At 46.3% G+C, this 22,238-nt stretch overlaps 1 protein-coding gene across 2 annotated transcripts in view; it reads right to left on the reverse strand.

Annotated features, from left to right (window-relative positions):
* Window positions 1–2,318: 2,318 nt before the first annotated feature.
* The window catches only part of PRICKLE1 (prickle planar cell polarity protein 1), a 147,365-nt gene continuing 127,445 nt past the window's right edge, over window positions 2,319–22,238 (reverse strand). For both annotated transcript variants that reach the window (XM_086919503.1, XM_086919508.1), the window contains exons 2-8: window positions 15,089–15,266; window positions 9,984–10,097; window positions 9,371–9,508; window positions 8,053–8,256; window positions 7,398–7,584; window positions 5,037–5,912; window positions 2,319–4,263 (exon numbers count right to left, since the gene is read on the reverse strand). In XM_086919503.1, the coding sequence (XP_086775629.1) occupies window positions 3,398–4,263; window positions 5,037–5,912; window positions 7,398–7,584; window positions 8,053–8,256; window positions 9,371–9,508; window positions 9,984–10,097; window positions 15,089–15,220 (2,517 nt within the window). In that variant the 5' untranslated portion in view covers window positions 15,221–15,266 and the 3' untranslated portion in view covers window positions 2,319–3,397. The remainder of the gene's footprint in view (window positions 4,264–5,036; window positions 5,913–7,397; window positions 7,585–8,052; window positions 8,257–9,370; window positions 9,509–9,983; window positions 10,098–15,088; window positions 15,267–22,238) is intronic.

The raw sequence follows: 22,238 nt of genomic DNA on the forward strand, positions 1-22,238 counted from the left end.
CAAAGCGCTGTGCATCTCCCACAAGATAATGCACGATAAATGCCCCCCAATCCTCAGATCCCTGATGAAACCCCACCAGTCCACCAAAAACCTAAGATCTGACACACTTGCCCTTGCCAGCATCCCAAGAATAAAAAAGTCTAGATCCGGTGGCCGCTTGTTTGCCTACAATGCACCAAAACTATGGAACACCCTCCCAGTAGCCATGAGGAGAGAACACAACCTCCTGTCATTCCGGAAAGAATTGAAAACCTGGCTCTTCCCTTAAACCCCGTCTTCCTTACCGCCCCCCCTCCCCTTTGGAATACTGGGTCGTGTTAGCGCTGGGATGCCCGAGGGTAGCTATGCGCTCTACAAATCCCTACTCAAACTCAAACTTAGGGCGAACAAAGCAAAACCAAAGGGGATGATGGACGGAGTGTTGAACATTGCAAGGATTCACCCCCAGTCAACTGATCTGGGTTTAATCCATCATAATTCACCCCAGTTCAGACATGGCCATATGCAAATCAGTCTGACCCTGTGCCTCATGGGATCAGTACAGACTGAACTGCTAAGCCAGGTCTTTCTTAGACCGGAAACAAGCATCCTGTTGCTGGTTTCAGGTTAACATCCCTCATCATCCAGGCTACCAAGAATCCAGTGGCAAAGTGAGCAAGGGAACCACATCCGGGCATATCCTGCAAACTTAGGGCACAAGACTTTTCCAGAGTGTTTTCAGCAATTGAGTGCACAGCGGAAACGTACCATTTTAACGGTCTGCATTTCCAGCTCCGTTCAGGACCCCATGTAAATTTCAACAAAAAAATAAAATAAAAGCTTATACATGGGTGCTAAAGATATCACTTTAGGCAAAACAAAGTTTGCATTACATAAACTCTCAGCAAGAGGAAAGAAAGCCATGAATTGAAAACATTATTAAAACGTTTGAACATGACTTGTACTGCATTGTTCATGTCCAAAATGGAAACTCTGAAGACCCTATATAGCTCTGTGTACAACAGCTGCCTCGCACTCCTGGATATTGGAGCATGCCACAGGGCGGCACAGTTGCACATAATTGAGTGGAGACACATCCCATGTAATGAACCCACCCTACGGGATAAAGAGGATAGCCTTGGAAGTTTGGTCCCTTGTTCATTATATCTATGGGTGAAGAGACGGTGCAGCTGCCTGGATGACTCATCCGAGCCTCTCTGCTCTGGAAGGGCACTGCGCGGTCTGACTTCCAGGTTGGGAGCTTATTGGGAATGAAACACTAGGGCACATGGTTGTGCAAGGCAGTTTTATACCCTTTGAGACATTGCAGCAGGTTTATGCCCTGGCCAAGACACAACGGTTTAGATACCAACAATTGACACACATCCTGAAGAGGGGCAGAGTAATGGAGATGGACCTTCCGGACCATACTCCGCTGGAGAGCTGGGTCCGGGCGACTCTTTTACCCAAGACCTGTCTCTTGGCTGTATCACACTATAATAAACAGCGCACTGGATAACCTGGGGAAATTACAGGAGAAATTGGAGACAGATGTGGGTTCCCTGGAGGATGTGGACTGGGAAGCAACACTGATGCTCCCTAGAGAGGATGCCATCTGGGCCTGGCACCGCCTGATCCAGTTCAGCAGCCTCCAGAGGTCCTACTACAACATGCCTCGCCTCCATAAAATGGGGAGTACAGAGAGCCTGGTGAGCCTTCACTGCAACACAGATATGGGAACCTTCCTCCATACGACATGGGGGTATTGGGGATAACACAATATTGGGCACCAATTGTCAACGAATTGGAGGACACGATGAAAGTTGGCAGTCCCAAGATGCCCCAATTGATTAAACTAGGCATACCCAACGATGTGGACATCCAAAGGAAACAATTACTGTTTTGTATGCTGGACTTTGTCGTTCCCAAGAAACCTGGCCCAATTTGGGGAGTGCCGGGGAGGGTGCCCACGAGGGCCATGTAGCGAGAGCGAATGAATCTTATGCACGGAGGTGGAGAGAGTCTCTTATGAAAGCAAAGGCTGTCACAGGAAGTTTGAAAAAAGTTTGGGGGAACTGGAGGTCATGGACTAGCGGACCCTGGCGACGCACCCGGAGATGAAACTCCAACTCAGTAACATTACCAATGAGGGGGAACCTGCACTGGAGCATGGAGAAAGAAGTGCAGAGGGGTTAAGCTAGGGTACGGATTGCCTTCAGGGAGGAGGGGAAAAGTAATGGGTAACTTGGATTTGGGATTCTGTGTACATGCAAGAGCATACTGCACGTGTATTTTTGTTTGTTCTGTAAAAATCAATATGAAAACAAGACAGTCAAATATAATATAGAATGGTTTTTATAAAATAACAGCCATTGAAATTGCATGTTTGTTGTACCGATATATTCCAGGTTTTTTTGCGTTTTGTTTTACATTTATACAGTGTACAATGTCTGATCCATAAATAACACTTGCACAATTACAAGTATTTACACTTCCTGGCCATGCATGCAGGGCTTTCTAGCTAAACCAAGAGGCACAAGATAAAGGTTTTGCATCACAAAGTAATACAGATTTCCAAAATGCTAAGCTCTATAAACCCTGACAAAAATACAAGCGACCACTGTAAAGCTGTTGTCAAGCCTACTTCCCACGCCATTCTAAAAGTGTGGCACTCTTCTTGCAATTCAGGGATATAAAAATATCAGGTTTTAAAATTTTAACTATACAATATGTACATTAATATTTGCACTATTAAATTATGAATACACTTATTCTACTAAATGGTACATTATAAATATAAACATTTGGATTTATTTGTTTAACTGGAGCGCGTGTAATACTCTAAGTTGTAAAAGTTGGCTAATGAGTTTCAGGAGACAAGAGTCTGCTTTGTTTCCAAGATGACCTGCCATTTCGGGGAAAACTAAAGCACTATATATTGCATTCGAAATGAGTAGAAACAATGTGTATACCCCCAATAAAGCAACCCCATAAACATTCAGAACCGCCCAAGTTCCCTCCTTAATGAGAACGGTGTTTCCTTCAATCGGATCAATGGAATTCTTGTCCATTCAGGTTGTTTGGGAACTGTATGTTACATTGATTTAATGGACATATTTCTTTAGCACTATAGCACGGTCTTCTGATTCAAAATGCCAAGACTTAGGAAACAAGCTGTATTAAACGCAACTGCAGTGCAATGGAGAACCACACCTAAAAAGTAAACCTGGCAATCGCGTAGTAAATGCTTTGAAAGGAAACATCAATAATTTTTAAATTGTAATTGCCATTAGGAATATTTGTTACATTGATAAAGCACTCAAAATTAACTTATCAACTTGCATAAATACATTAACTGTAGTTTTGATTGTAACTGCAAAGTCTTCTAACGAGTCAATATAAAAAGGTGCCCAAAAAGCTAGGAAATAATGCAGTTTTTTCCTCTGTGTCCCTTCTTTTTCTTGGATTTGGTGGTTCTTTGGCCCATCTGAGAACTTGGGTAGACAGTTTTTGGACAAGAAAGGTCGTCTGTGTAATAATGATATCTTTGCGGCCGCGGCTGCGGAATAGGCTGTCCCAGAAAGTAGCCTTCCTCTTCAGAATCTGAAGAGGATGATGAGCAAGTTGAACACCAAGAATCATCATCCTCACCGTACAGTGCCATCAATTTACCCGCTATTTGGTTCTGGTTTTGTAGTCCATAACTGGAAGAGGCATGCGCGTATTGTCCAAAGCGCTCAGAATTCTGAACGTATGCCTGAATTTCATGGGTTTTATTGTGTAAAAGTCTATTATAGTCATCCTGAGTGTAATGACGAAGTCTCTCCTTTGGAGGGGACTTTCGCTCTGAGACCAGGTTAAGGGCATTGTCAGAACGGGACTTCCTGCTCCTCCGGTGGCGACTGTGATGGTGACTGTGCCTATGGCTTCGCTCATCAATATTGTAAACGCGTCTGCGAGTCCGTTCACTCATTGGCGGATGGCGGACGTGTTCAGAACTCCCATTGTCAATAACATCGTCCGAAAACTTGACCTGCTGTGGTCTAGTCTGGGATTTGGATCTCCTCAGAACGGACACGTGCATTGGTTTTTCTTCTGGCAAAGGCTTTTCTTGACATAACTCGGAGCTTAAACTTTTCAAAGATTCAGCACTTCTGTGAAGCATGGACGAGTTCATTGTTCCCATGATGCTCATTTTCTCACAGTCTTCGGCCTCCATATCTTGGAAACTTTGCAGAGAATACAAGGACGGTCTTTGTTTGCCTTCTGCATCTCCTGAAGCCCCTGAAACGAGAAACAACAATTACAGAACTGTACCTTCTAACTCATCTTAAATTTGATGGTGGAATCGCCACCTTATAGACAAACTAAAACTAAAATTAGAAAACCTTTTGGAGAGCACCATATTCATAACGAATCTGACATATTAAAAACTAGTACGCGTCCTGATTTCAGTGATGCAAGATTATACAGATAAAGTAGTGTCAGACATGTTCCCTCTGTCAAGTTATGCTTTTGTTCTTCCCTTCTCACCAGATCGAAACGTATATTGTAAACACCACACACCACTGCACTCTTGGAGGGCAATGTTTAGCTTGTGGAATTCTCTCACTGAACTCTTCTGCTCTGCAGTGTAGAGGTGAGTGCAGAAAGTTGGGGCAAAAGGGCAGTAACATTACACTGATATTCCCTCCCCGTCATTTCTAGCGCTTTTTCAAAGTAGTATTATTTCTATTCATCTTGTAACAGTCTCTGTAACTTGTGCCAATAAAGCATATGCTACAAAAACAAGGATCATGGTTACTGCTGCCACAGTTTATGCAATTTGTTGGGTTGGAACATTTTCCATTGCACCGTATTTGGAAAGAACAGGCAAGGGCAGAAAGTAGATTTAAGCACAGTTAATCAAACCTGAAATATTTAACCTAACTTTTCTACGTCCGTCAAGGACGTAACCCTGTCTGTCAACTCAAATGCTTTACTAATCTACAAGCTCAGTTCATCATTCTAATAAATAACTAAATATTTTACTGACGGGGCAAACACGTTTCAAGTACCTGTGATGTTAGACAACGCCAAGGAATCCAGGGAGTCTCGGACACTTTGCTCTTGAAGCTTCAGATCCTCAGACAAACATTCCAGGGAACCCTCGTACCAGGGGGCCTCCTTATGCTTGTAACCAACACTTCCATGCTCAATGTCCAGTTCTTGAATTTTTCTGCTGCTGGCAGGGCCCGGATGGCTACCATAAGCCGAATCACCAAGTCCATCTTGAGACTGAGCCCAGTACATATCGGACTCATATTTTTTGCTGGCCAGGCTTTGGCTCTTATCGGTCTTTTTCATATCTAGCCTGTTTTTGACTAGGTTGTCAGTGATCCAGTGCTCATTGGACCGATGATCTTCAATGGGTTGCTGGAAGATACCCTGGTCTCCAAATTTTAGCAACAGCTGTGTCATGTAGTCTTCATGCTCGGCCCATTCTTCATGATCTTCTGGTGAATCTTGCTCGCCTCTTCCTTTCCAGAAAGAATCACTGTCGAAGCTTCCTCTTTGCCTTTGAAGGCTCAGGTCATCGAGCTTACGAGAGATTGTGTCGTCAGCATTGCCAGAAATGGAAAGACCTGGGAACTTGTAATTCAGTGCAGGTGACAACAAGAGGGACTGTCTACATTGGTCAGCAGACCGGCTGCTTTTCCCCATGCGCACACTTCTCCTCGACTCTCTTGACCGTGCCGACTGGAACGCGGAATCAGAAGAGTCAGAGGCATGAACGTCTTCTCCTAAACTACATGTTTTAGAGCAATAAATCCGTCCTTGTTTAGGGAGGAAGGGGCACCCCAAAAGGGATGATTTGCACTGTGCACAAGCAAAGCAAGTCTCTGTGGCATGCCAATGCTGCCCGTCATAGGTCATCTGAGCATGATCCACACCTAAAATTGGAGTGAGAAAAAGGTTGTGTTAGGTGATAATGGTAGGGATACAATGTAATGCAACATAAGCACCATGCCAAGATACAAACTTCAGTCATATCTATCATGCACATAGTGAAAGCAAATTAAGTTCAAGCCATCAGAACATAACAATGCGTGTCGGTGTGTACTAGGCAGCATTTCAATAAAAGGCAGGAGCTAAATATAAAACAATGCTATTTTCTAGAAAAACAGGCATATCTAGAAAAAGAGATATAGGTTTAGTGACTTGAAGCACTTCCATATTTTTGTCACAGCATAAGATGGACCAGATCAAGGTAAAAATGTTTCACTGCCCATGGACTATATCACACAGTACAGTGTACATTGTAAAATCAAATAACCACATTTTGACCGGGGTCCAAACCTAACACTTTCGGAAACCCAGTAGTTCATTATACTACAAAAACTCACACCACCGATATTAAAACATAACAGGGCTAAAGGACCAGCAAGAGGCAACGCAGGGACTGCAGTGATGTCTTTTTATACTGTGCTATTTGTATTCATGCCGGGCATTTAAAAAAAAATCTTTTTATTAAAATAACAGGCTCCAAAAACAGTAGCATACTGTAAAGCATCGGATAGTATGTGGACGTACAGAAGGCAAGGTCATTCATAATACAATTTAGAACGTTTTGATCTGCATACCAAGACAAAAGATACATACACATCGTTAGCAGGTTTCGGAGACAGACTGGGTGTCCAGTAACTACCCCCTATACATTATCCATGCCGCCCATATTTTCTCCCAATTCTTGGGACACCCTTTTCTTTTGTAGATCACTTTCAGCCCTCTGGCACCAATCTAGGTCCTTTTCCCAGTCTTTCACTGTTGGTGACCTATTACTACCCCATAGTCTCGCTATATTTCTTTTGGCAACCATGCTCGCTAATGCCAGCCAGATCTTCTCCCACTTAGGCCATGTGATGTCAGTCATAACACCTAGGATGTGCCATCGGGCCTCCAGTGGGACCTCAGAGCCAACCACTTCTGACATTATGCTCGCCAGTCTGGACCAGTACGCCCGTATCCTAGCGCAGTCCCACAAGATATGGAAGAAGGTTCCCACCTCTCCACAACCCCTCAGACAATACTCTGAGTCGATATATCCTATTCGGTATTGTGTCGTGCACAGGGTGTAGGAGCGGTGTAAGATGCGCAGCATGCCTGACATTATTAAAAGCATGCAAACTTAAACGGATGTGGCCGAAACTCCATTATGTAAAATGTGCTTGCATAGGAAGCCCTGACAAAATGGAGTGGACGGCAGAATTATTTCATCAGCCCTCCTGAAGTGCCATTGGAAGGGTGCCTTGGAGCTTGGCTGGCTGAAGTACTTTTTATGAACATAGCTCTCTTTTAAGTGTTGACAGTGGTAGTCTACACAACTCGTTTTCTGAGGCAGTGGGGCCAGTCCCCCATTAGGCTCTAGGTTTCCTTACCAATGTGTTCACCGCAGGTCTCGCAGTATTCGGCATAGAGCGACTCGAAGCACCCACAGCAGAAGGGCCGTCCGTCCTTCATGATATATCTCTGCCCACCGAGGACAGTCTCACACTCGAAGCAACAGAAATGCTTCATGTGCCAGTGGCGGCCTTCAGCCTCTGTGCACTCGTCTGCAAAAATGATCTGCAAAATTAAGACAAACCAGATTTTCGTTAGTTAAAATGTCCATGGTGTAGCTTCTCAGAATGTGTAACTCTTGAGGGGGAGGGTTGGTTGATTGACAGGTCAGGCAGTGCGCATCAGCTGGGCAAAAGTTGTGCAACTGATTTTATGAGTTTTCAAAAGCGAACATGCAGTAAGGCACCCAGGCACACACTGGTACCCTCAGTGGGAAGGTTTCACTCTCTTCCACAGTAAGTGCACCGATTGACTTTCCACCTTTGGCTAGATAAAACCTTACCTAGGCAGAAGTGAACATGTGGTCTAAACACACAGGATAGAAAGAGAGTTGGCAAACGTAGCAAATTCCAAGCAAGCGTTGCACTTTCTGGCCATTCTTTGAAGGAAGCAGAGCCCCAGCATGCACGAGGCTAGCTCTACACACAAAAGGGCTTTAATGGCTTTGTTAACGCGCCTGGGGCGGGGCTTTACCTCGTCACACGCTGAACAGCGTGGCTTCAGCAGCTCTGCGTGGTGCCGGCCACAGTGAATTTTTCCGTCCTGGTAAAAGTAGATGAGGTCGACGAGAAGTTCACTGCAAGTGGAGCAGGCGAAGCAGGAAGGATGCCAGCACACGCCTGGCCCGGCCCGCGACGCAAACACGGCCACTTCACCTCCGTTTATCTTTTTTCCACACTACAAAAGAAAAAAATAATGAAATTAAAGCAGGACTTGTATTACACGAATATCGGCCCATATGTTACCAGTTACACTCGAGACAAAATACCCCTGTATTCAAACGTCACACGTAAAACATTCTGATAATGCTCAACCATAAACCGACCCTCACCAGGACGGACATGACTGATGTGCATTATTTACTTTTTAAAGAACTGGCTTTAACCTGGCTTTCATTACTGGGAAGTGGTTTGATGATTACAGCCATCTGGCCATGATTGGACACATTTCCTATGTAAAAAACGTTTTAGGGTTTTCATACATCCGTGGCGCGCTGAATGGAAGGCATTTGCTAAAGACGTCACTGCCTTAACCGCAACCTGCGAGGATAATGCGCACAGCAAGGATTACTGCTCCCTGGGCCAGGATCCCCGTTAGTCTGCAGGGCACCTCCAGGCCTGGCCCACTAGACCAGGGTGGGACCTCTCGGGAGGGCGAGTGATGAGGGAGGGGCGATGCAACATTCAGAGCAAGCTCCATATTGTGTCTAGGGCGCGGGCTAATCTGAACCAGAGTCTGGGGCTGCAGGAGCGCTAGGTGGAGCCAGTGAGCTAGGCAGACACCTGAAGAGCCTGCAGGGGGCGCTAGAGTGCGACATTGGGAGCAGTATTGGAAAGAATACGAGGTCTGTCGGCCCCAGGGGCGCTGAAAGGTCAGATCGCAGGGCGGAGAGATTTTAGAGGCAAGGAGTTTGCGGGAAGATTAAACCAAGCAAGGGATTCAGGGAGTCTTCACATGGGCTAGTGTGTAGGAAGAAATAAGAACCGAGTGGCATATTGGTCCCACACTCAAAATATGTTCTAGTCTAACGTGGACTTTGCCCTTAATGAAGAATAGCATGCTATTAAGAAACCACCACAAGGCCCTTTTAAAGTAATAATAGTATTGATTCACGATCAATAGAAGGTACACGTGGTAGCTTAGGTGCTCAAAAAAACAAACGGAGTGATCCTGCTTATCTCCTGAAAGATGCACCCCAAAAGCTGGCACCAGCAGCAACGGTTTAGACTCTACAGCCGGCCCCACCCTCCAGCTAACACGGTTGCAGAACCGGAAGTTGCGTGGGACTTACCTGCTCACAAATGGCGTGCATGGCGGCCCTGGAGAGCAGTCGGATGGAGCCTCTGCCCAGCGCCTCCTTCTTGCGCTGAGTGCTGAACATCTGCAGCTCCTTCTTCTCCTCCTCGCTCAACGACTGGCAGTACCTCACCTTCGGAGGGAAGAGAGCGACGGTTACTCAACCCACCCTACTCGCATGCTTTGTGCATTCAAGATGATCACCCCACCTTTGCCTGTACAATGCAATCCGGGTTTAGCAAGGGTGGCCAAATAGATTTCAACACTACTGCCCAAAGAAAGCAAACCTAGCCCAGAACGGGTGCAAACTTCAAAATATCTGACCTTACACAAAGCCCTCACATGCTGAAGCTTGGGATGTCTAAGCTTCTTGATAGCTGCTGGGTGGCTGCAAACACTGTAAAAGTACCCTCCGTTTATTGCACCCCTCCTGCGTCACCAGCAAGACACCTCCCAAACAACAGAGCTAAAATGGACGAGCAAATACTGGTAACCCAACAATGCACCGTCCATGCGGAGCATACCGTTTAACGGCTTACGGACTGCCCCACAAGCCTTACAAGGTTTCCCAGAGACGCACGACCACCTGTTTCCCCTTGAAAACGTACCTCGTTGTCGTGTGGCGGGAGCTGGTACAGCAACTGTTTGCTGCGGTTCTTTTCTCCAAGACTATTAACATAGGGTACCTTCTCCTCGGGCAGGCAGGCGAAGTAGAGCTGCACCTAGGGTATGGGAGAAACAGGTTTAATAATCCAGCGGACACCGAAAACACACAAACAAAATGCAAAGAACAGCGAATCAAAGAAACATACCTAGGCAAAGATAGCAGGCGCATCTCTTAGCACATCACACGCCCCTCCCCCATGACCAGGATTTACCGAGAAGAGTTCAGGCTGCCAGAGGAGAGCAGCGACAGGATTTACTGTCTTCCCTTATTGCCCAACCACATGAGCTAACTCAGCAGAACTGGGCACCTCTGATAGAAGTAACACGCAGATGCTGAATTGCTCTCCTGGAATGCAATTTGCAGCGTCAATTAGGGGGTGCCATAAATTATGCACATTTAACGCTGCCATTACACCCGCCCCCTTGCCAGGCATAGTCAACAAATCTGTTGAAATGCCAAGGCCCCCTCCACAATTACCACACATAACCTGCGGAGCTATTCCGAAGGGCCTCTGTAAAGAGATTTAATTTGCTCTCGCGTTTTACACGTTGGTGAGACTAAAGCGGGGTTTGTGGCCGTCCCCTCGTCTCCTGCTGTTCAGGTTCACACCGAGCATCAGCTTTCATTGCTTCCATCTGAGCCGTGCCCTGGAGCCCAGAGCCCTGGTCCTCCAGGGAGGAGGGAGCCGGGGACACATTTCAACCAGATGCAAGTTCACTTTGAAGAAAGAGAACAAGTCCCTACAAGTTTTTATTGGGAATTAAAACAAAAAAAGATAACCCCCTCTCCCCGGGGCAAGCAAAGCTTACTTTTCATGTTCTCATATGGACACAATCATTCCAGTTCTTTGGGGCGGGTCTGCAGGTTCACAGATAGATGCAACATCAGAAGTTTCATTCAATGTTCCTTACAAATATGCACTCTAATCTTGATGTGCATGTAGGTCTCTCTACTGAGACTGCCTACCAACGATCACTGGTGTTGCAGCGGAGAGCCTGATCCCATATTTGTTCAGTTTTAACAGGACCCTTTCCTCACATCATGAAAGCAGCGGCCACATACCGATTTTTCAAAGGCACCCCCAGTAAGTGATTGGTGGCACATGAAGGCCTCAAAGAGGCCTAATAGGGCTTGTTGACAAAATGAAAGGATTTGCCTGTGGATTTAAGAACCCTTGTAAGGTAACTTTTGGACACGGTTACATTTCAACTGCAAGCAAGCAATCTGGAAGAGAGCGGCAACAGCCACATTTTAACCAGATGCCAGTTCATTGTCAAGGAAAATAGCTGCAAGCTTTTCTGGGGATTAAAACGACAAAAAGTAACAGTTTTGTCTGCTGCTGTTGAAAGGTATGTTTGGATCCACCGAGAATACAACACAGCAAGGTGCTCTTGGGGTGAATTCGCAGAGCGCTCATTGCCAGTGCTGGACAATATATGGAACACCCCGCTGAGACTGCGCAACACCAGGAAAAAGGTATTTTCAAGCAAATGTGGCACTTGCACCTTGTGACGTCGCAAATCTACAAGGCAGGTTATGAAAAGAACACCCTCCCTGTGATGACGCCTGGCAACAATATCTGGTGATGAGGCACAGAAGAGGAGCTGAAATGGACAACCTGTGATCAGCTTTATCTACTAATGTAAGGACGAGGAGACCTAAAGAGGGGATGCATTTAGGAAGAGTGGGTTCTGGATAGTTGCGTTTATGCCACACACCAGGAAATGCACAGAAGGTACATACAACAGCTATACATTGATCTAAAATGAGTTCTGGCTCTAAAAATGTGGCCTGTATCAGGTCGCATGGGAACTACTGGTGAAGTGGAACTCTGATCAGGGGAGAAATGAAGGCAGGATCATCCCCATACAGATCTTTGGCTGATTTAGGCAGCATGAATCACTTTTTCGAGCAGTTGACTATTGTGGAAAAAATATGAGAAGGATGAACCAATGAAATTGTTTCAATCTGGTGTCTTGACCACTCCTACAGAGGTCAGAATTTTACCCAACTAGATGACATTGTGCCAGATCACAGGAGCAAAGAGGTGTCATAGACTAATTCTATAACACCTTGAAAGTCCTATATGCCCTATAAGTCCTTATGATGATCCCCCAAAACAGTACATTCCTTATGATGTTCCCCCAAATCAGTACACTTGTTTAGGGGCAATTTGGAGGACCTTTAGCGAACAACCTAAAATGGCAAGTAGGACCATGTAAGCAATACCAAAACTTGAAACTATATGGTCAAACAGGTGATTGGCATCCCAGCACATTTCAGCAAACTCAATCCAGTGAACTCTCAAGCTGGTCTCAGGGGAAGCCTTTAATGGGCCTCTTCAGTATTGAAGCTTTAGTGGGCTCAGTTTAGGAAGGAAGAATAGGTCAATGTCCGAGAACAGCCAATACAATTTTGAGGAAAATTATGCCTCAGCAGACATGAGATTCAAAAGAAGACAAAGTCCCGAGGAATAGGTGAGCGTGCGTTTTATTAGGAAGGAGTTCTCAGATGAAATAGCTACGGATATGTGTGAGACTACTAGATACTCCTCAGTCCAAGAGCTCCCCATCATAGTCAAAGAATCTGGAGTCTAAAGAGGTAGGGTGCCTTGCATGGAATCACATACTTGTAAAATGGTGCAGCCAGGATAAGACATTCAAGATCTCTCAACTTCAAACAATCAGAACAAATAGGCATCTATAAAGCTTATCAACTTCAATCCAGTGGTTTGTGTGCACATGGCAGGACTGAGCCTTCTCCACCTACAGAGTCAGGTTTCTATCTTGTTGTTTGAACCATTGACGGTAGGGACAGAACTACAGGACCAATTTGCTGCCCTTTGGGCACATGTGGCTTCAAGCTGCTTTGAGGAAAAAGCCAATTTTGAAGTTTTTACCTTTTATTCATTCCTGTACTAGTCGTGGGATGGACCATCCCGGTGTAGGTGTAACCTCTTGCCACCACATTGTGGAGCCAAGCAAAATAAGTCACTGGCAGATCACCTTTAACCCCAAATCCGAACACCACCACAGATTTTAGATGCCTTCTCCCAAAAAAACACTAACCTTCAGCTTAGCTTCCTACATTCGGAACAATGACCCCTTGTGTTACTCAGATCTCGGAGGCTCTGGACTGCACCCAACAGTAACTTATGCTTACAATTTGTTTAGTACACACAATAATCGCTTGCTCTTACCAACTTAAAACTAACAATGCCTAGGCAAAGAAGACAAGTAGCTGGCAAAAAGAATTGCATTTCACGAGAGACAGCATTTTCTGTATTGCCTTCTTATCTACAGTTAGGATGACACTCACCCTTGTTTTATTTAGAAGCAGTTAAAATAACCCGCGGACAATATAGGATTATTATCTGTAGTTTTCTTCCTTCACTGTATTTGTATATTTTAGGATTTGCAAGCTGCAGCTTGCACATTTCAAGAACGGATGTTGTGGTGGGAATGTTTGCACATACATCTTGCAAGTTACTGGCCGCTATGCACTCCATGCCGCATGTCATCCGTACGGTTGTGTTGGTTCTTTGCTCAGTCCTGGTTTAAACAGGAAGTGCCACATGACTAATAATTAACACGGCCGTAATTTGTACCTGGTTTTAAAATACAGCAAACAGATAAAAATCGGAAATCAAGAAAAAAAAGCCCACTGAAAGAGCAGCTTTCCTTTGGGATTGTTTTCCTCTATAAGGCTAAATCGCAAAATGAGTCGTATCCTATTATAATAATGAGATAATTGTGTAACAAATTCATGCTGCTACATTCAGTTATGACTGAAGGGGTAACTTTGACAGGATCCCACTTACTACTGGCAACTACTGTAAAACACATGCTGCTCGCTCAGCAGAGTGGTAGTTAGCAGATGTTAATTCCAACTGGCCTGGTGATGGTTCAACCAGTGTGTATGTGTATGGAGCGAAGGGGTTAACCGTGGAACGCCAGGTCTGGCTATGGGCACCCACAATCCCAATGGCCGGTTCCATGGACTTTGTGCAGACCAGCTTCACCAGCAAACATACAATGGTTTGCTGCGCATGAAAAGCTATAAAAGAATTTGCAAATGTCATGGAGCCAGAGGGAATAACAGAGGCACAGCAGTGCTGTGTGTGTCATACTACACACATGCATGTACTTGTGTTATTTGATGAAGTCCTTGCTTCGCCTATTGCTCAGGTCTACAGCCCAAACGTCCATGTTTTATAACTTCTGCTGTGCAATTTTTTTCACCAATCTCCCTTCACCCCCAGTGTGCTGTTTATGCCACCTCGGGGGTGAAAATTGCAAAAAACACAGTTGATTGTCAGAATGTAGAACAATGTCATACATTCACCCCAGTACAAGGATCTGGGCCTAAATCCATCGTTTTTTGCACTCCACACCACCCTGGGTTAGACACTGGCTATATGCAAATCAGCTCTGACCCTGACGTGAGTCCCAGGCTCTCCACACCACTGGAGTCAAGCTATCCAGGCTGATGAAGGCTGATAGCCAGAAACCGGTCCTTGGATGCTTGATTCCGGTCTGGGAAAGACATGGCTTGGTAGTTCGGACTGGACTGTTCCCATGAGGCTCAGGGTCAGAGCTGATTTGCATATAGCCAGTGTCTAACCCAGGGTAATGTGGAGTGCAAAAAAACGATGGATTTAGGCCCAGATCCTTGTACTGGGGTGAATGTATGACATTGTTCTACATTCTGTCTATCAACTGTGTTTTTTGCTTTATTCCACCTCGGGCACCTTACTCTAGGTAAAATTATACCCAGGGACTACGTGCTTAAATGTTGGGTGTTAATGACTTAATGTGGAGTAACCAAAACCCTCTTTGTGCAACAAGCTTGCACTGAAAGCGGATTCTTGTTTATACTTGTTGAATGTGCACTGTTTGGCTGATGGAGGAAAGATTTTTGCTCCTTGATTTGTTCTTTATAGGGTGGCCATGACCTACCCGCCACCATTTTCCAATGATTATAACTTCCAGTGAGACCCAGGGCAACAATATTCTGTGCACAACATGGTGCAGCAGCATCACATACCTGCTCTGGCCGTAGGCCGGGCGGAACCCACGTGTACTCTTCCAGTGCACATCCGGAATCATCATCAGAGGTCGAGCTTCTTTGACACCCGAAGGCAAGCTTGTTGATCTTCGGCTCCATTTCCAAGGGCATAGTTAGACACAGAAAAGCCAACACCCGAGGTCATCAAGCAAGGAGTCTGCAAAGACAGCAAACATACACTGGGTTAGAACAGAGACCAAGGTTAGAAACATGGCCAGTGAGAATCATCTCAAAACTTATTACGGAATTATAAAAACAACAAAGAAATACATCTCTTGGCCCTTCCAGTGTTACTGCCCACTCTTTTACAATGCAGTTACATCAGGGACCTTGGCAGCACAGCTCATCTTAGCAGGGAGAGATGGAGTCAATAACATGACCCGAGACATTGTCGCCAATTTAAGATTCGCCTAGTTATGTCCATTTGACAAGCAGTAGCCATCAGTGAATCACCAAATGCACGAACACAGGCACTACAAACGTGATCAAATGTAGTTCCAACACAAATTTCATCGAAGATCAAAATTGCATCATTGTTTTTTGTTTGAGTAAAGTTCCACAAGTTGTTTTTAGGGAACAAGTGAATAAATGTATACAGAAAAGGACTGGGAACAACTATTTGGGGTACAGTACAGAGACAGCAGCTAAACGTAACTTAACAGAACTCTTAAGAAAAGATGACCAGGTAGATGGGCCTGCCTTTCATCATGAGCACCTAATGGTTGCCTTAAGGAAGACTTTCCAGGGCTGCACAAGGCAACATGGTTGTGCAGTGGACCCCTCCATACTCGAACGAGTAAGCGGATACTATTTCTCTGATGATCGCAGGCCAAGTGACAGTCACCACAGGTTCAGCCAACTCGGGTACTAAGAGGCACAGCACACACAGCTGTAGATTGTCCAGATGTTTGAAGGTAATTGTTTCACAAGGCTGTATTTGTAAAAATGTGCGGATTATGCGTACCATACCAGAACTATCTCTGCTCAGCGGAAAGGAGATGGTTGGGCAAGTTCAGGGGTGGGGTTGGGAGGAAAGAATGAAACACAAGCTCATTAGGCATAAGGAGATCATGTTCATTAAGTGCTTTTAAAGACTGGCTTTGAAGGTCTTTAGTACAATTCGGGGTCGCTCTGTGTACTTTCAGAGTAAATAGACAACAATGTAGGTTGAGCATGTGTAACCAAATTTGTTAGAAATGTGCCCCCTCATTCCAAATTCAAGGGCATTAACCCAGGCATTTTAGAGGGCTTAAGGCAGCAGGTATCCCACCTCACTGGGCTCCCCCTTCACGGAAGCAAAACACAACCCACTTGTATCCATGGGGAGACGGGGGAACAAGCGAAAATCTACCCAAAACGCATACACACCTAGGTTTCATGAGTATGGGAATATAAAGCAGACAGAACAGTGTCTGCTGTGGCAAGCAGAGTCAATCCTACGGCCACTAGACGTTAGCCTCAAAGTCACAATAAATGTCTACAGCCAGGAAGGGATTACCTTGGTGTACTCATGCCAACATTGGATGGCTTAAGACCATGTCCTAGTCAGGGATGTACCAAAGGCCTGTACAGACCTTGTGTTGCACGGGGAGAGGGAGGGGGCGTAGGGGGGCTGGGGGTTAGCAGGTACGACAACCTTGTATCGGCCAAGCCAACCAAACCCTTTTCAGGGGCAACAGTGACACAGGATGGCAAAAAGAACATGAACTCTGAAGGTAACTTTACTTTAGGCGCGAAGCCTAGGGAGTCGAGAAAGAATGTGATGGGGACACATGAAGGGCGCCTCTAGCCCAGTGTTGCGGTTGAGGAGCTCGAGATATCCCAAACAGCAAGCCGGACTCAGTTTCGCCGTTCTACAGAACGCAAAGGACGGACAGACAGAACCCAGCATTTATTTAGTCGTCCCATTCATGTACACAAGTGAACTACAGTACTGGTCTGCTGAAAAGAAAGCAGCCCCCCTCCCCCCATGCCACCCAGCAGAGGCATTTGACTTCACTTCACCCTGAACAAAAAGTCAGGCTGACCTCATTTCCGCGCGCACTGTTTGAAGGTTGCGACCTCTTGAACAGCCCCTCATTGCGAACAGGTGCAACTTCTTGATGTCTTTGGAGCTTGAATCAAGGGCTGGGTCGGCGATACTGCCTTCATTGACTGCCACATGAAAGGACCGTCAATGGCGGCGGGGAGCCCGGCCTGCAGGGAGTTCGTTACTGTGCTGGTTGCAAAACAAACAGGGCGGCGCAGCAACCCTGCGAGCGGAGGGAGCTGGCGAGGCCTCCTCGAAAGGCAACAAAATCACCCCGAAAAGATACGAGTCGCAGCGTTATCCAGCTTTCAGCCCTGCAACCAACCAAGCTCTTACTGACCTCACCGGGATTAAAGGGTGAACTGACCACAGTGATTCAAACCTGCGACTCGCAGCTGTACAAAGGCCTCAGCTCAGCAGCAGGTGCTCGACCCACGGAGCTAACCAGGTCTTTTAAAAACTGAGAACACGGACACCTCCCTTGACTTCTTGCACTATCATGAATGCAAGCGAGCTGGGTTTTAAGGAGCCCAGATCCTATGTCCTACTGTTTTGTGTTCACGGAGTAGTAACATGTACGCGCTGGAGGATCGTGGCGAGGCGCTGCATTATGACATGACAGTTATAAGCGCCATTTTGGGCGGTGCACAGAAGGGCAGGTGGATGCATTTTGTCTGCATGAAGCCATGTAGCGCTAGAAGGCACGCTGTGACGCCAACCACGGAAAGGACAACGCAGTCCATGCACACGAGCTTACAGGGCGCTGCAATATGGCGGGGCCCTTGACTGGCACAGGACAGCCAACACTTACTGCCCCTCGTTCAAAGACACCCGGTTCTAACTCTAGCCCAGCATTCCCCACACCCGTGCCTGGGCAGTAGGCTCGCAGAGCCACCGGATTAACAGCAGAGGATGTGAAAACAATGAAGAGATGCCCTGGCATGTTTAAAGAGTGGTACCAGCATGCTGCCGCGTGCCATCCTCGGTTCAACAACCAAAGAAAATAACCCACGTGACCTGCAGCCAAGGAATTCTAACAGGGGGCAGTGACTGGGGCCGTGAAGGGAGCCATTCACTCGGCAGGGTAACGGCCAGGTTGTGGCTGTGAGAAAATGCAGCCATGAAGTGTGCCTTTATGGGCCATATGCGAACGGCTACTGCCTACAAAGACGTGGCTGCGCACTGTTTATATGGCTCCAACTGCGGTGTTAAATTCATGTCCAGATTAGCAGGCCTGCTAAGGTACACAACACATACGGCATACCTCGACGAGAGCACAAACACGGCCCATATGCCGCCAATCTCTCCTCGCTTCCATGCCGCATATTAAAAGGTGGCAGGACGCTGTGCGTGCAAGAGGGTAGAGATTCTACAAAGATGGGGTCATATTTAGATTCCTGACTGATCATTCCATTACTGTGAGTTCACACTCTTTTCTGTTCATTACAACCCCCCTCCCCCCTCTTTATTACAGGCTACTGAAATATGTCCTCATGTAATGCAACTGGTGCTACGTAAAGTGCTCTGATACACTATTCGGGTCAAGTTCGCGCTATATATATCTATATATATATATATATATACACACACACACTAGAAGTGACTTTCGTAGAGGAAGGCGGAAAAAGAGCCTGAGAGAGTTTGGTATTCTAGGAGGAGGCAAGTCCATGTTGGTGCGTTAGATGCCCGTCTAGGGCTGGGCAAGCTTTTGACTGGTAGGCTTCCAACCTGTGTCATAACTCCTCGTGTGTAGTGAGAGGGACAAGTTAGGAGTCTAAGAAGCAATGCAGTGCATTCCATTCTGCAAGAGTCACGCGCGCGCACCTAGAGGTGTACATGTTCCTCAGCCAAAATGCACCTAACAATTCTATCATCCTACTAAGGATGAGAGTTTGAACCAGCTCACTGGGATTTGCCTCAGGACAACAAACTGAAACCATACCAACACTTCCGGGTGATTAAAGCCACACATTCTCCAGATAAAGGCTTAACAACCAATATCGAGTTTATGCAATCTCTACACTGCTTTTTTAAGACAGAACATGGTGTGAATCCCTCAGCTAGAGTGCTAGTCATTTGCATTCGAAGCAGCAGAAAGTCTCGGGGTTAAATGCAGCCCAGGGCTACATGTCACTTCATAGGGCCCTAAAGCGGCCCTCCCACCCCACAGTATACAAATGATTACATACATAAATACAATGGCGTGGATTGCTCGCATACTGGCCTTTACAGGGATTCCTTTCAGAGAGGCTGGGAGAGCTACTTGGTTTCTGAGGACACGGCCCCCGGAGAACAATCGCCCTCGGGAGCAACAATGATTCTGTGCCATGTTTATTGGGCGTCTCGGTATTAACCATTACCCAGCTTTATGACAGGCGACAGCTTACACGCAAAGGTTATTTAAAAGTTTGAAACTAAAGGCCCTCTTGTTAAAGAGGGAATCTGTCCAGCCAACATTTATTAAATCTGACAAACTCCTCTGCGTGACCTCTAGGGCGGCCTAAAACCGAACGCGAGAAGAGGAGGGCCATTCGATGTCTCACAATGATGACGCAATGCGGCCCAACAGGTCGGCAACCCGGACTGTATAGAAAGGAAGGACTTTCCGCAGTTGCACAAACCTGTCGGGCACTAAGAATAAAAGCAGAGGTTTGGGACATTTTAACATCACACTACACCAACGATTTGCTGGGGCCTCACCTCAGAGGGATACCGGGTGCACGAGATTAACAGCAGAATAAAATGGGGGCTTTGGAGGCAGGTTGCAGTTTCTCCAAGCACGCTCAGGGGAAGCAATAACATATAAAGGAAACGTAGCTTATCCACATTAGATTTTAGGGCCGGTGCTTAATTAGCAGAAATTTGGGGTGAGAAGTTCAGGCTCCATAAAGTGTTTACGGTCACATCAGCAAACAACAAAATACCAGTTTAGTGTGCCTAGTGGTCTGGATGCACTAAAGCATATAAAGAGTGATGGGTGGAATGCTTGAATTAATTTCAGCCACCAGTAATTTCTCTGGGCCATATCAGTCCATCTTTATTTTGCAATCCATGACACCCGAGTTTGGACCCAGACACATGCAGATCAGTCTTGATCCTGCCCTACTGGAACGGTCAATCCTAAACTGCCAGGCCCGGTTCTCCCTGTATTGGAATACAAGCAATTTAGGATGGGTTTCGTCCTAATTTGGACTCATTAGCCAGGTATATCATGAATACAGTGTGCACAGGACCCACGTCTGTGCATACCCATTCCACTCTGAACTATACAGAAAGTGGCGGATTGGATGCTTTAATTAATCTCAGCTGCAGGTAGTTCCGAGGGCCGCATCCCAGCCCAGTGTTATTTTGCATAAGTATTTCATCGTTTGCTTTTTGGTATACTGTAGTAGTCTGGATGGCGAGTCTCTACATAGTCCCCGCTTTGACCTTGTATTATTGTCACTGGCCTTTTCGGTTTGCGAGAAGCCATTGAATTACACTGAGGGCTGCTTGCCAGCTGGTTAACCTAGAGAACTGAGTAATTACAGACAAACTTAAATTCTAAAAACTGTTAGCAAACAAGCTAGAAAGCCAAACATCACCAGGCCAATTCCAAACAAAAACAAAAGTTCAGGGCGAGTATTAGCTTTCTCAGTAATGCAAGAGCGGGGCAATAATCCAGGCTGGGTGGTCAAGCCGCTTCAAGATGGCTGCCAGAAGGAGTAAAGGGGTCAGCAGAGACCTGGTGGGTTCTTGCCACACTATAAAACACACATTTCCCCTTTTAGGGCGCCTGGGCATCGGACACATGCTGGTAAAGCTTTAGGCAACACAGCTGTCAAAAAGTAAAGTGCTGGACACATGGAACGGTTTATCGCATCCCTCAGATGTACGAAACCTTAGAACACATTTCTAAGCTGCAGCGTCAAACTGACAGGTCTACCTCAAGGTGCTAGACGCTTTCAAGATGTATTCATATCTCCTAGAGGCGATACTGATGCAAAAGGGCCGCCACTCTCTCCTCATCCAAGTGCTTTCTCTGTTCCCGGCTTCTAAAGAAAGACAGCAGCCAGTAACACTCCCAGGGGCCCGGAAAGAGAACACCTGTCCGCCTCGCTGACGTTCTTCCTTTCCTAGGATGCTGTGGTTGCAAACATCTATTTTACAGACGTCTTTCCGTTTCTAGGAAGCAGAAAGCCAGAGTGGAAAATGCAGGCACCTCACTTATCTTGGAGTGGCCAGTGAGCCGGAGATCCCATGGTCACACGCGACCAACTGGACCTGGTCAACATGCCTATTCATTTCCTCGCCTCATGCCTGTCTTTTAAACTTCATGCTGCAGGGCAGTGGTTAACTTCTCATTTACACACGTCCGGTTAGCAGGGCACGTAGGATGCACGCATTGACGTGACATGGGCACACCCAACCCGATTAGCAACAATGGGCTTTTGGAGTAGGGGGGGGGGTGAAGAGGATGTGTTCAGGTGAGGTTGAACTAGAGGCAATTTTCGGAGGTTTTCATTGGTCGCCCAGCAGGTGAAACAGGAGTCCAATCTCAACCAGGCTAGTTGAAACCCAAATGTTATTTTCGGTGTATTTTTATAGCACGTCTCTTCCATGTGTATGGCCATGCTGCTTGTTTTAGAATGTTGGCGGTTCTGGGATTCTAGTGGACTGAAGCCGTCTGTGGACTTGGACTCTGGTGGGGAGCTACACGTGCATAGGTGTGTGTGTGTGTGTCGCGGCCTGAGCGTGTCCACTTGTCCTGTGCTCATTTCAATGAAACCCTTGGAATGACAGCCACTTCCGACCTAGGAAGCTGCTATTACAGGCATAGAGACAGCCCCAAACATGGACCCCCTGTATATTCTAAAAATGAGGTTACACTGCTTCTGTTGTTTTCAGATTTCCCAATTAGCTACTACGCATAGACAGCATTTATTTCACCAGCCTTCCATGGATGAGAGGCTGAGCTGTGGCTTTTACGAGTCAACCTGCCGATTTCAAACAGATCCCTGCATCAAGAGGGTGTATTACCGCAGCAGGCGCATTAACCCTGGCAGGTCTCCCCTACCAGCCAGTTGGCCTTTCCGTACTATTGTTTATGTTTAACACAGG

The sequence above is a fragment of the Lissotriton vulgaris genome, chromosome 1_1 (genome assembly GCF_964263255.1).
Source record: "Lissotriton vulgaris chromosome 1_1, aLisVul1.2, whole genome shotgun sequence".
Classification (NCBI taxonomy): domain Eukaryota; kingdom Metazoa; phylum Chordata; class Amphibia; order Caudata; family Salamandridae; genus Lissotriton; species Lissotriton vulgaris.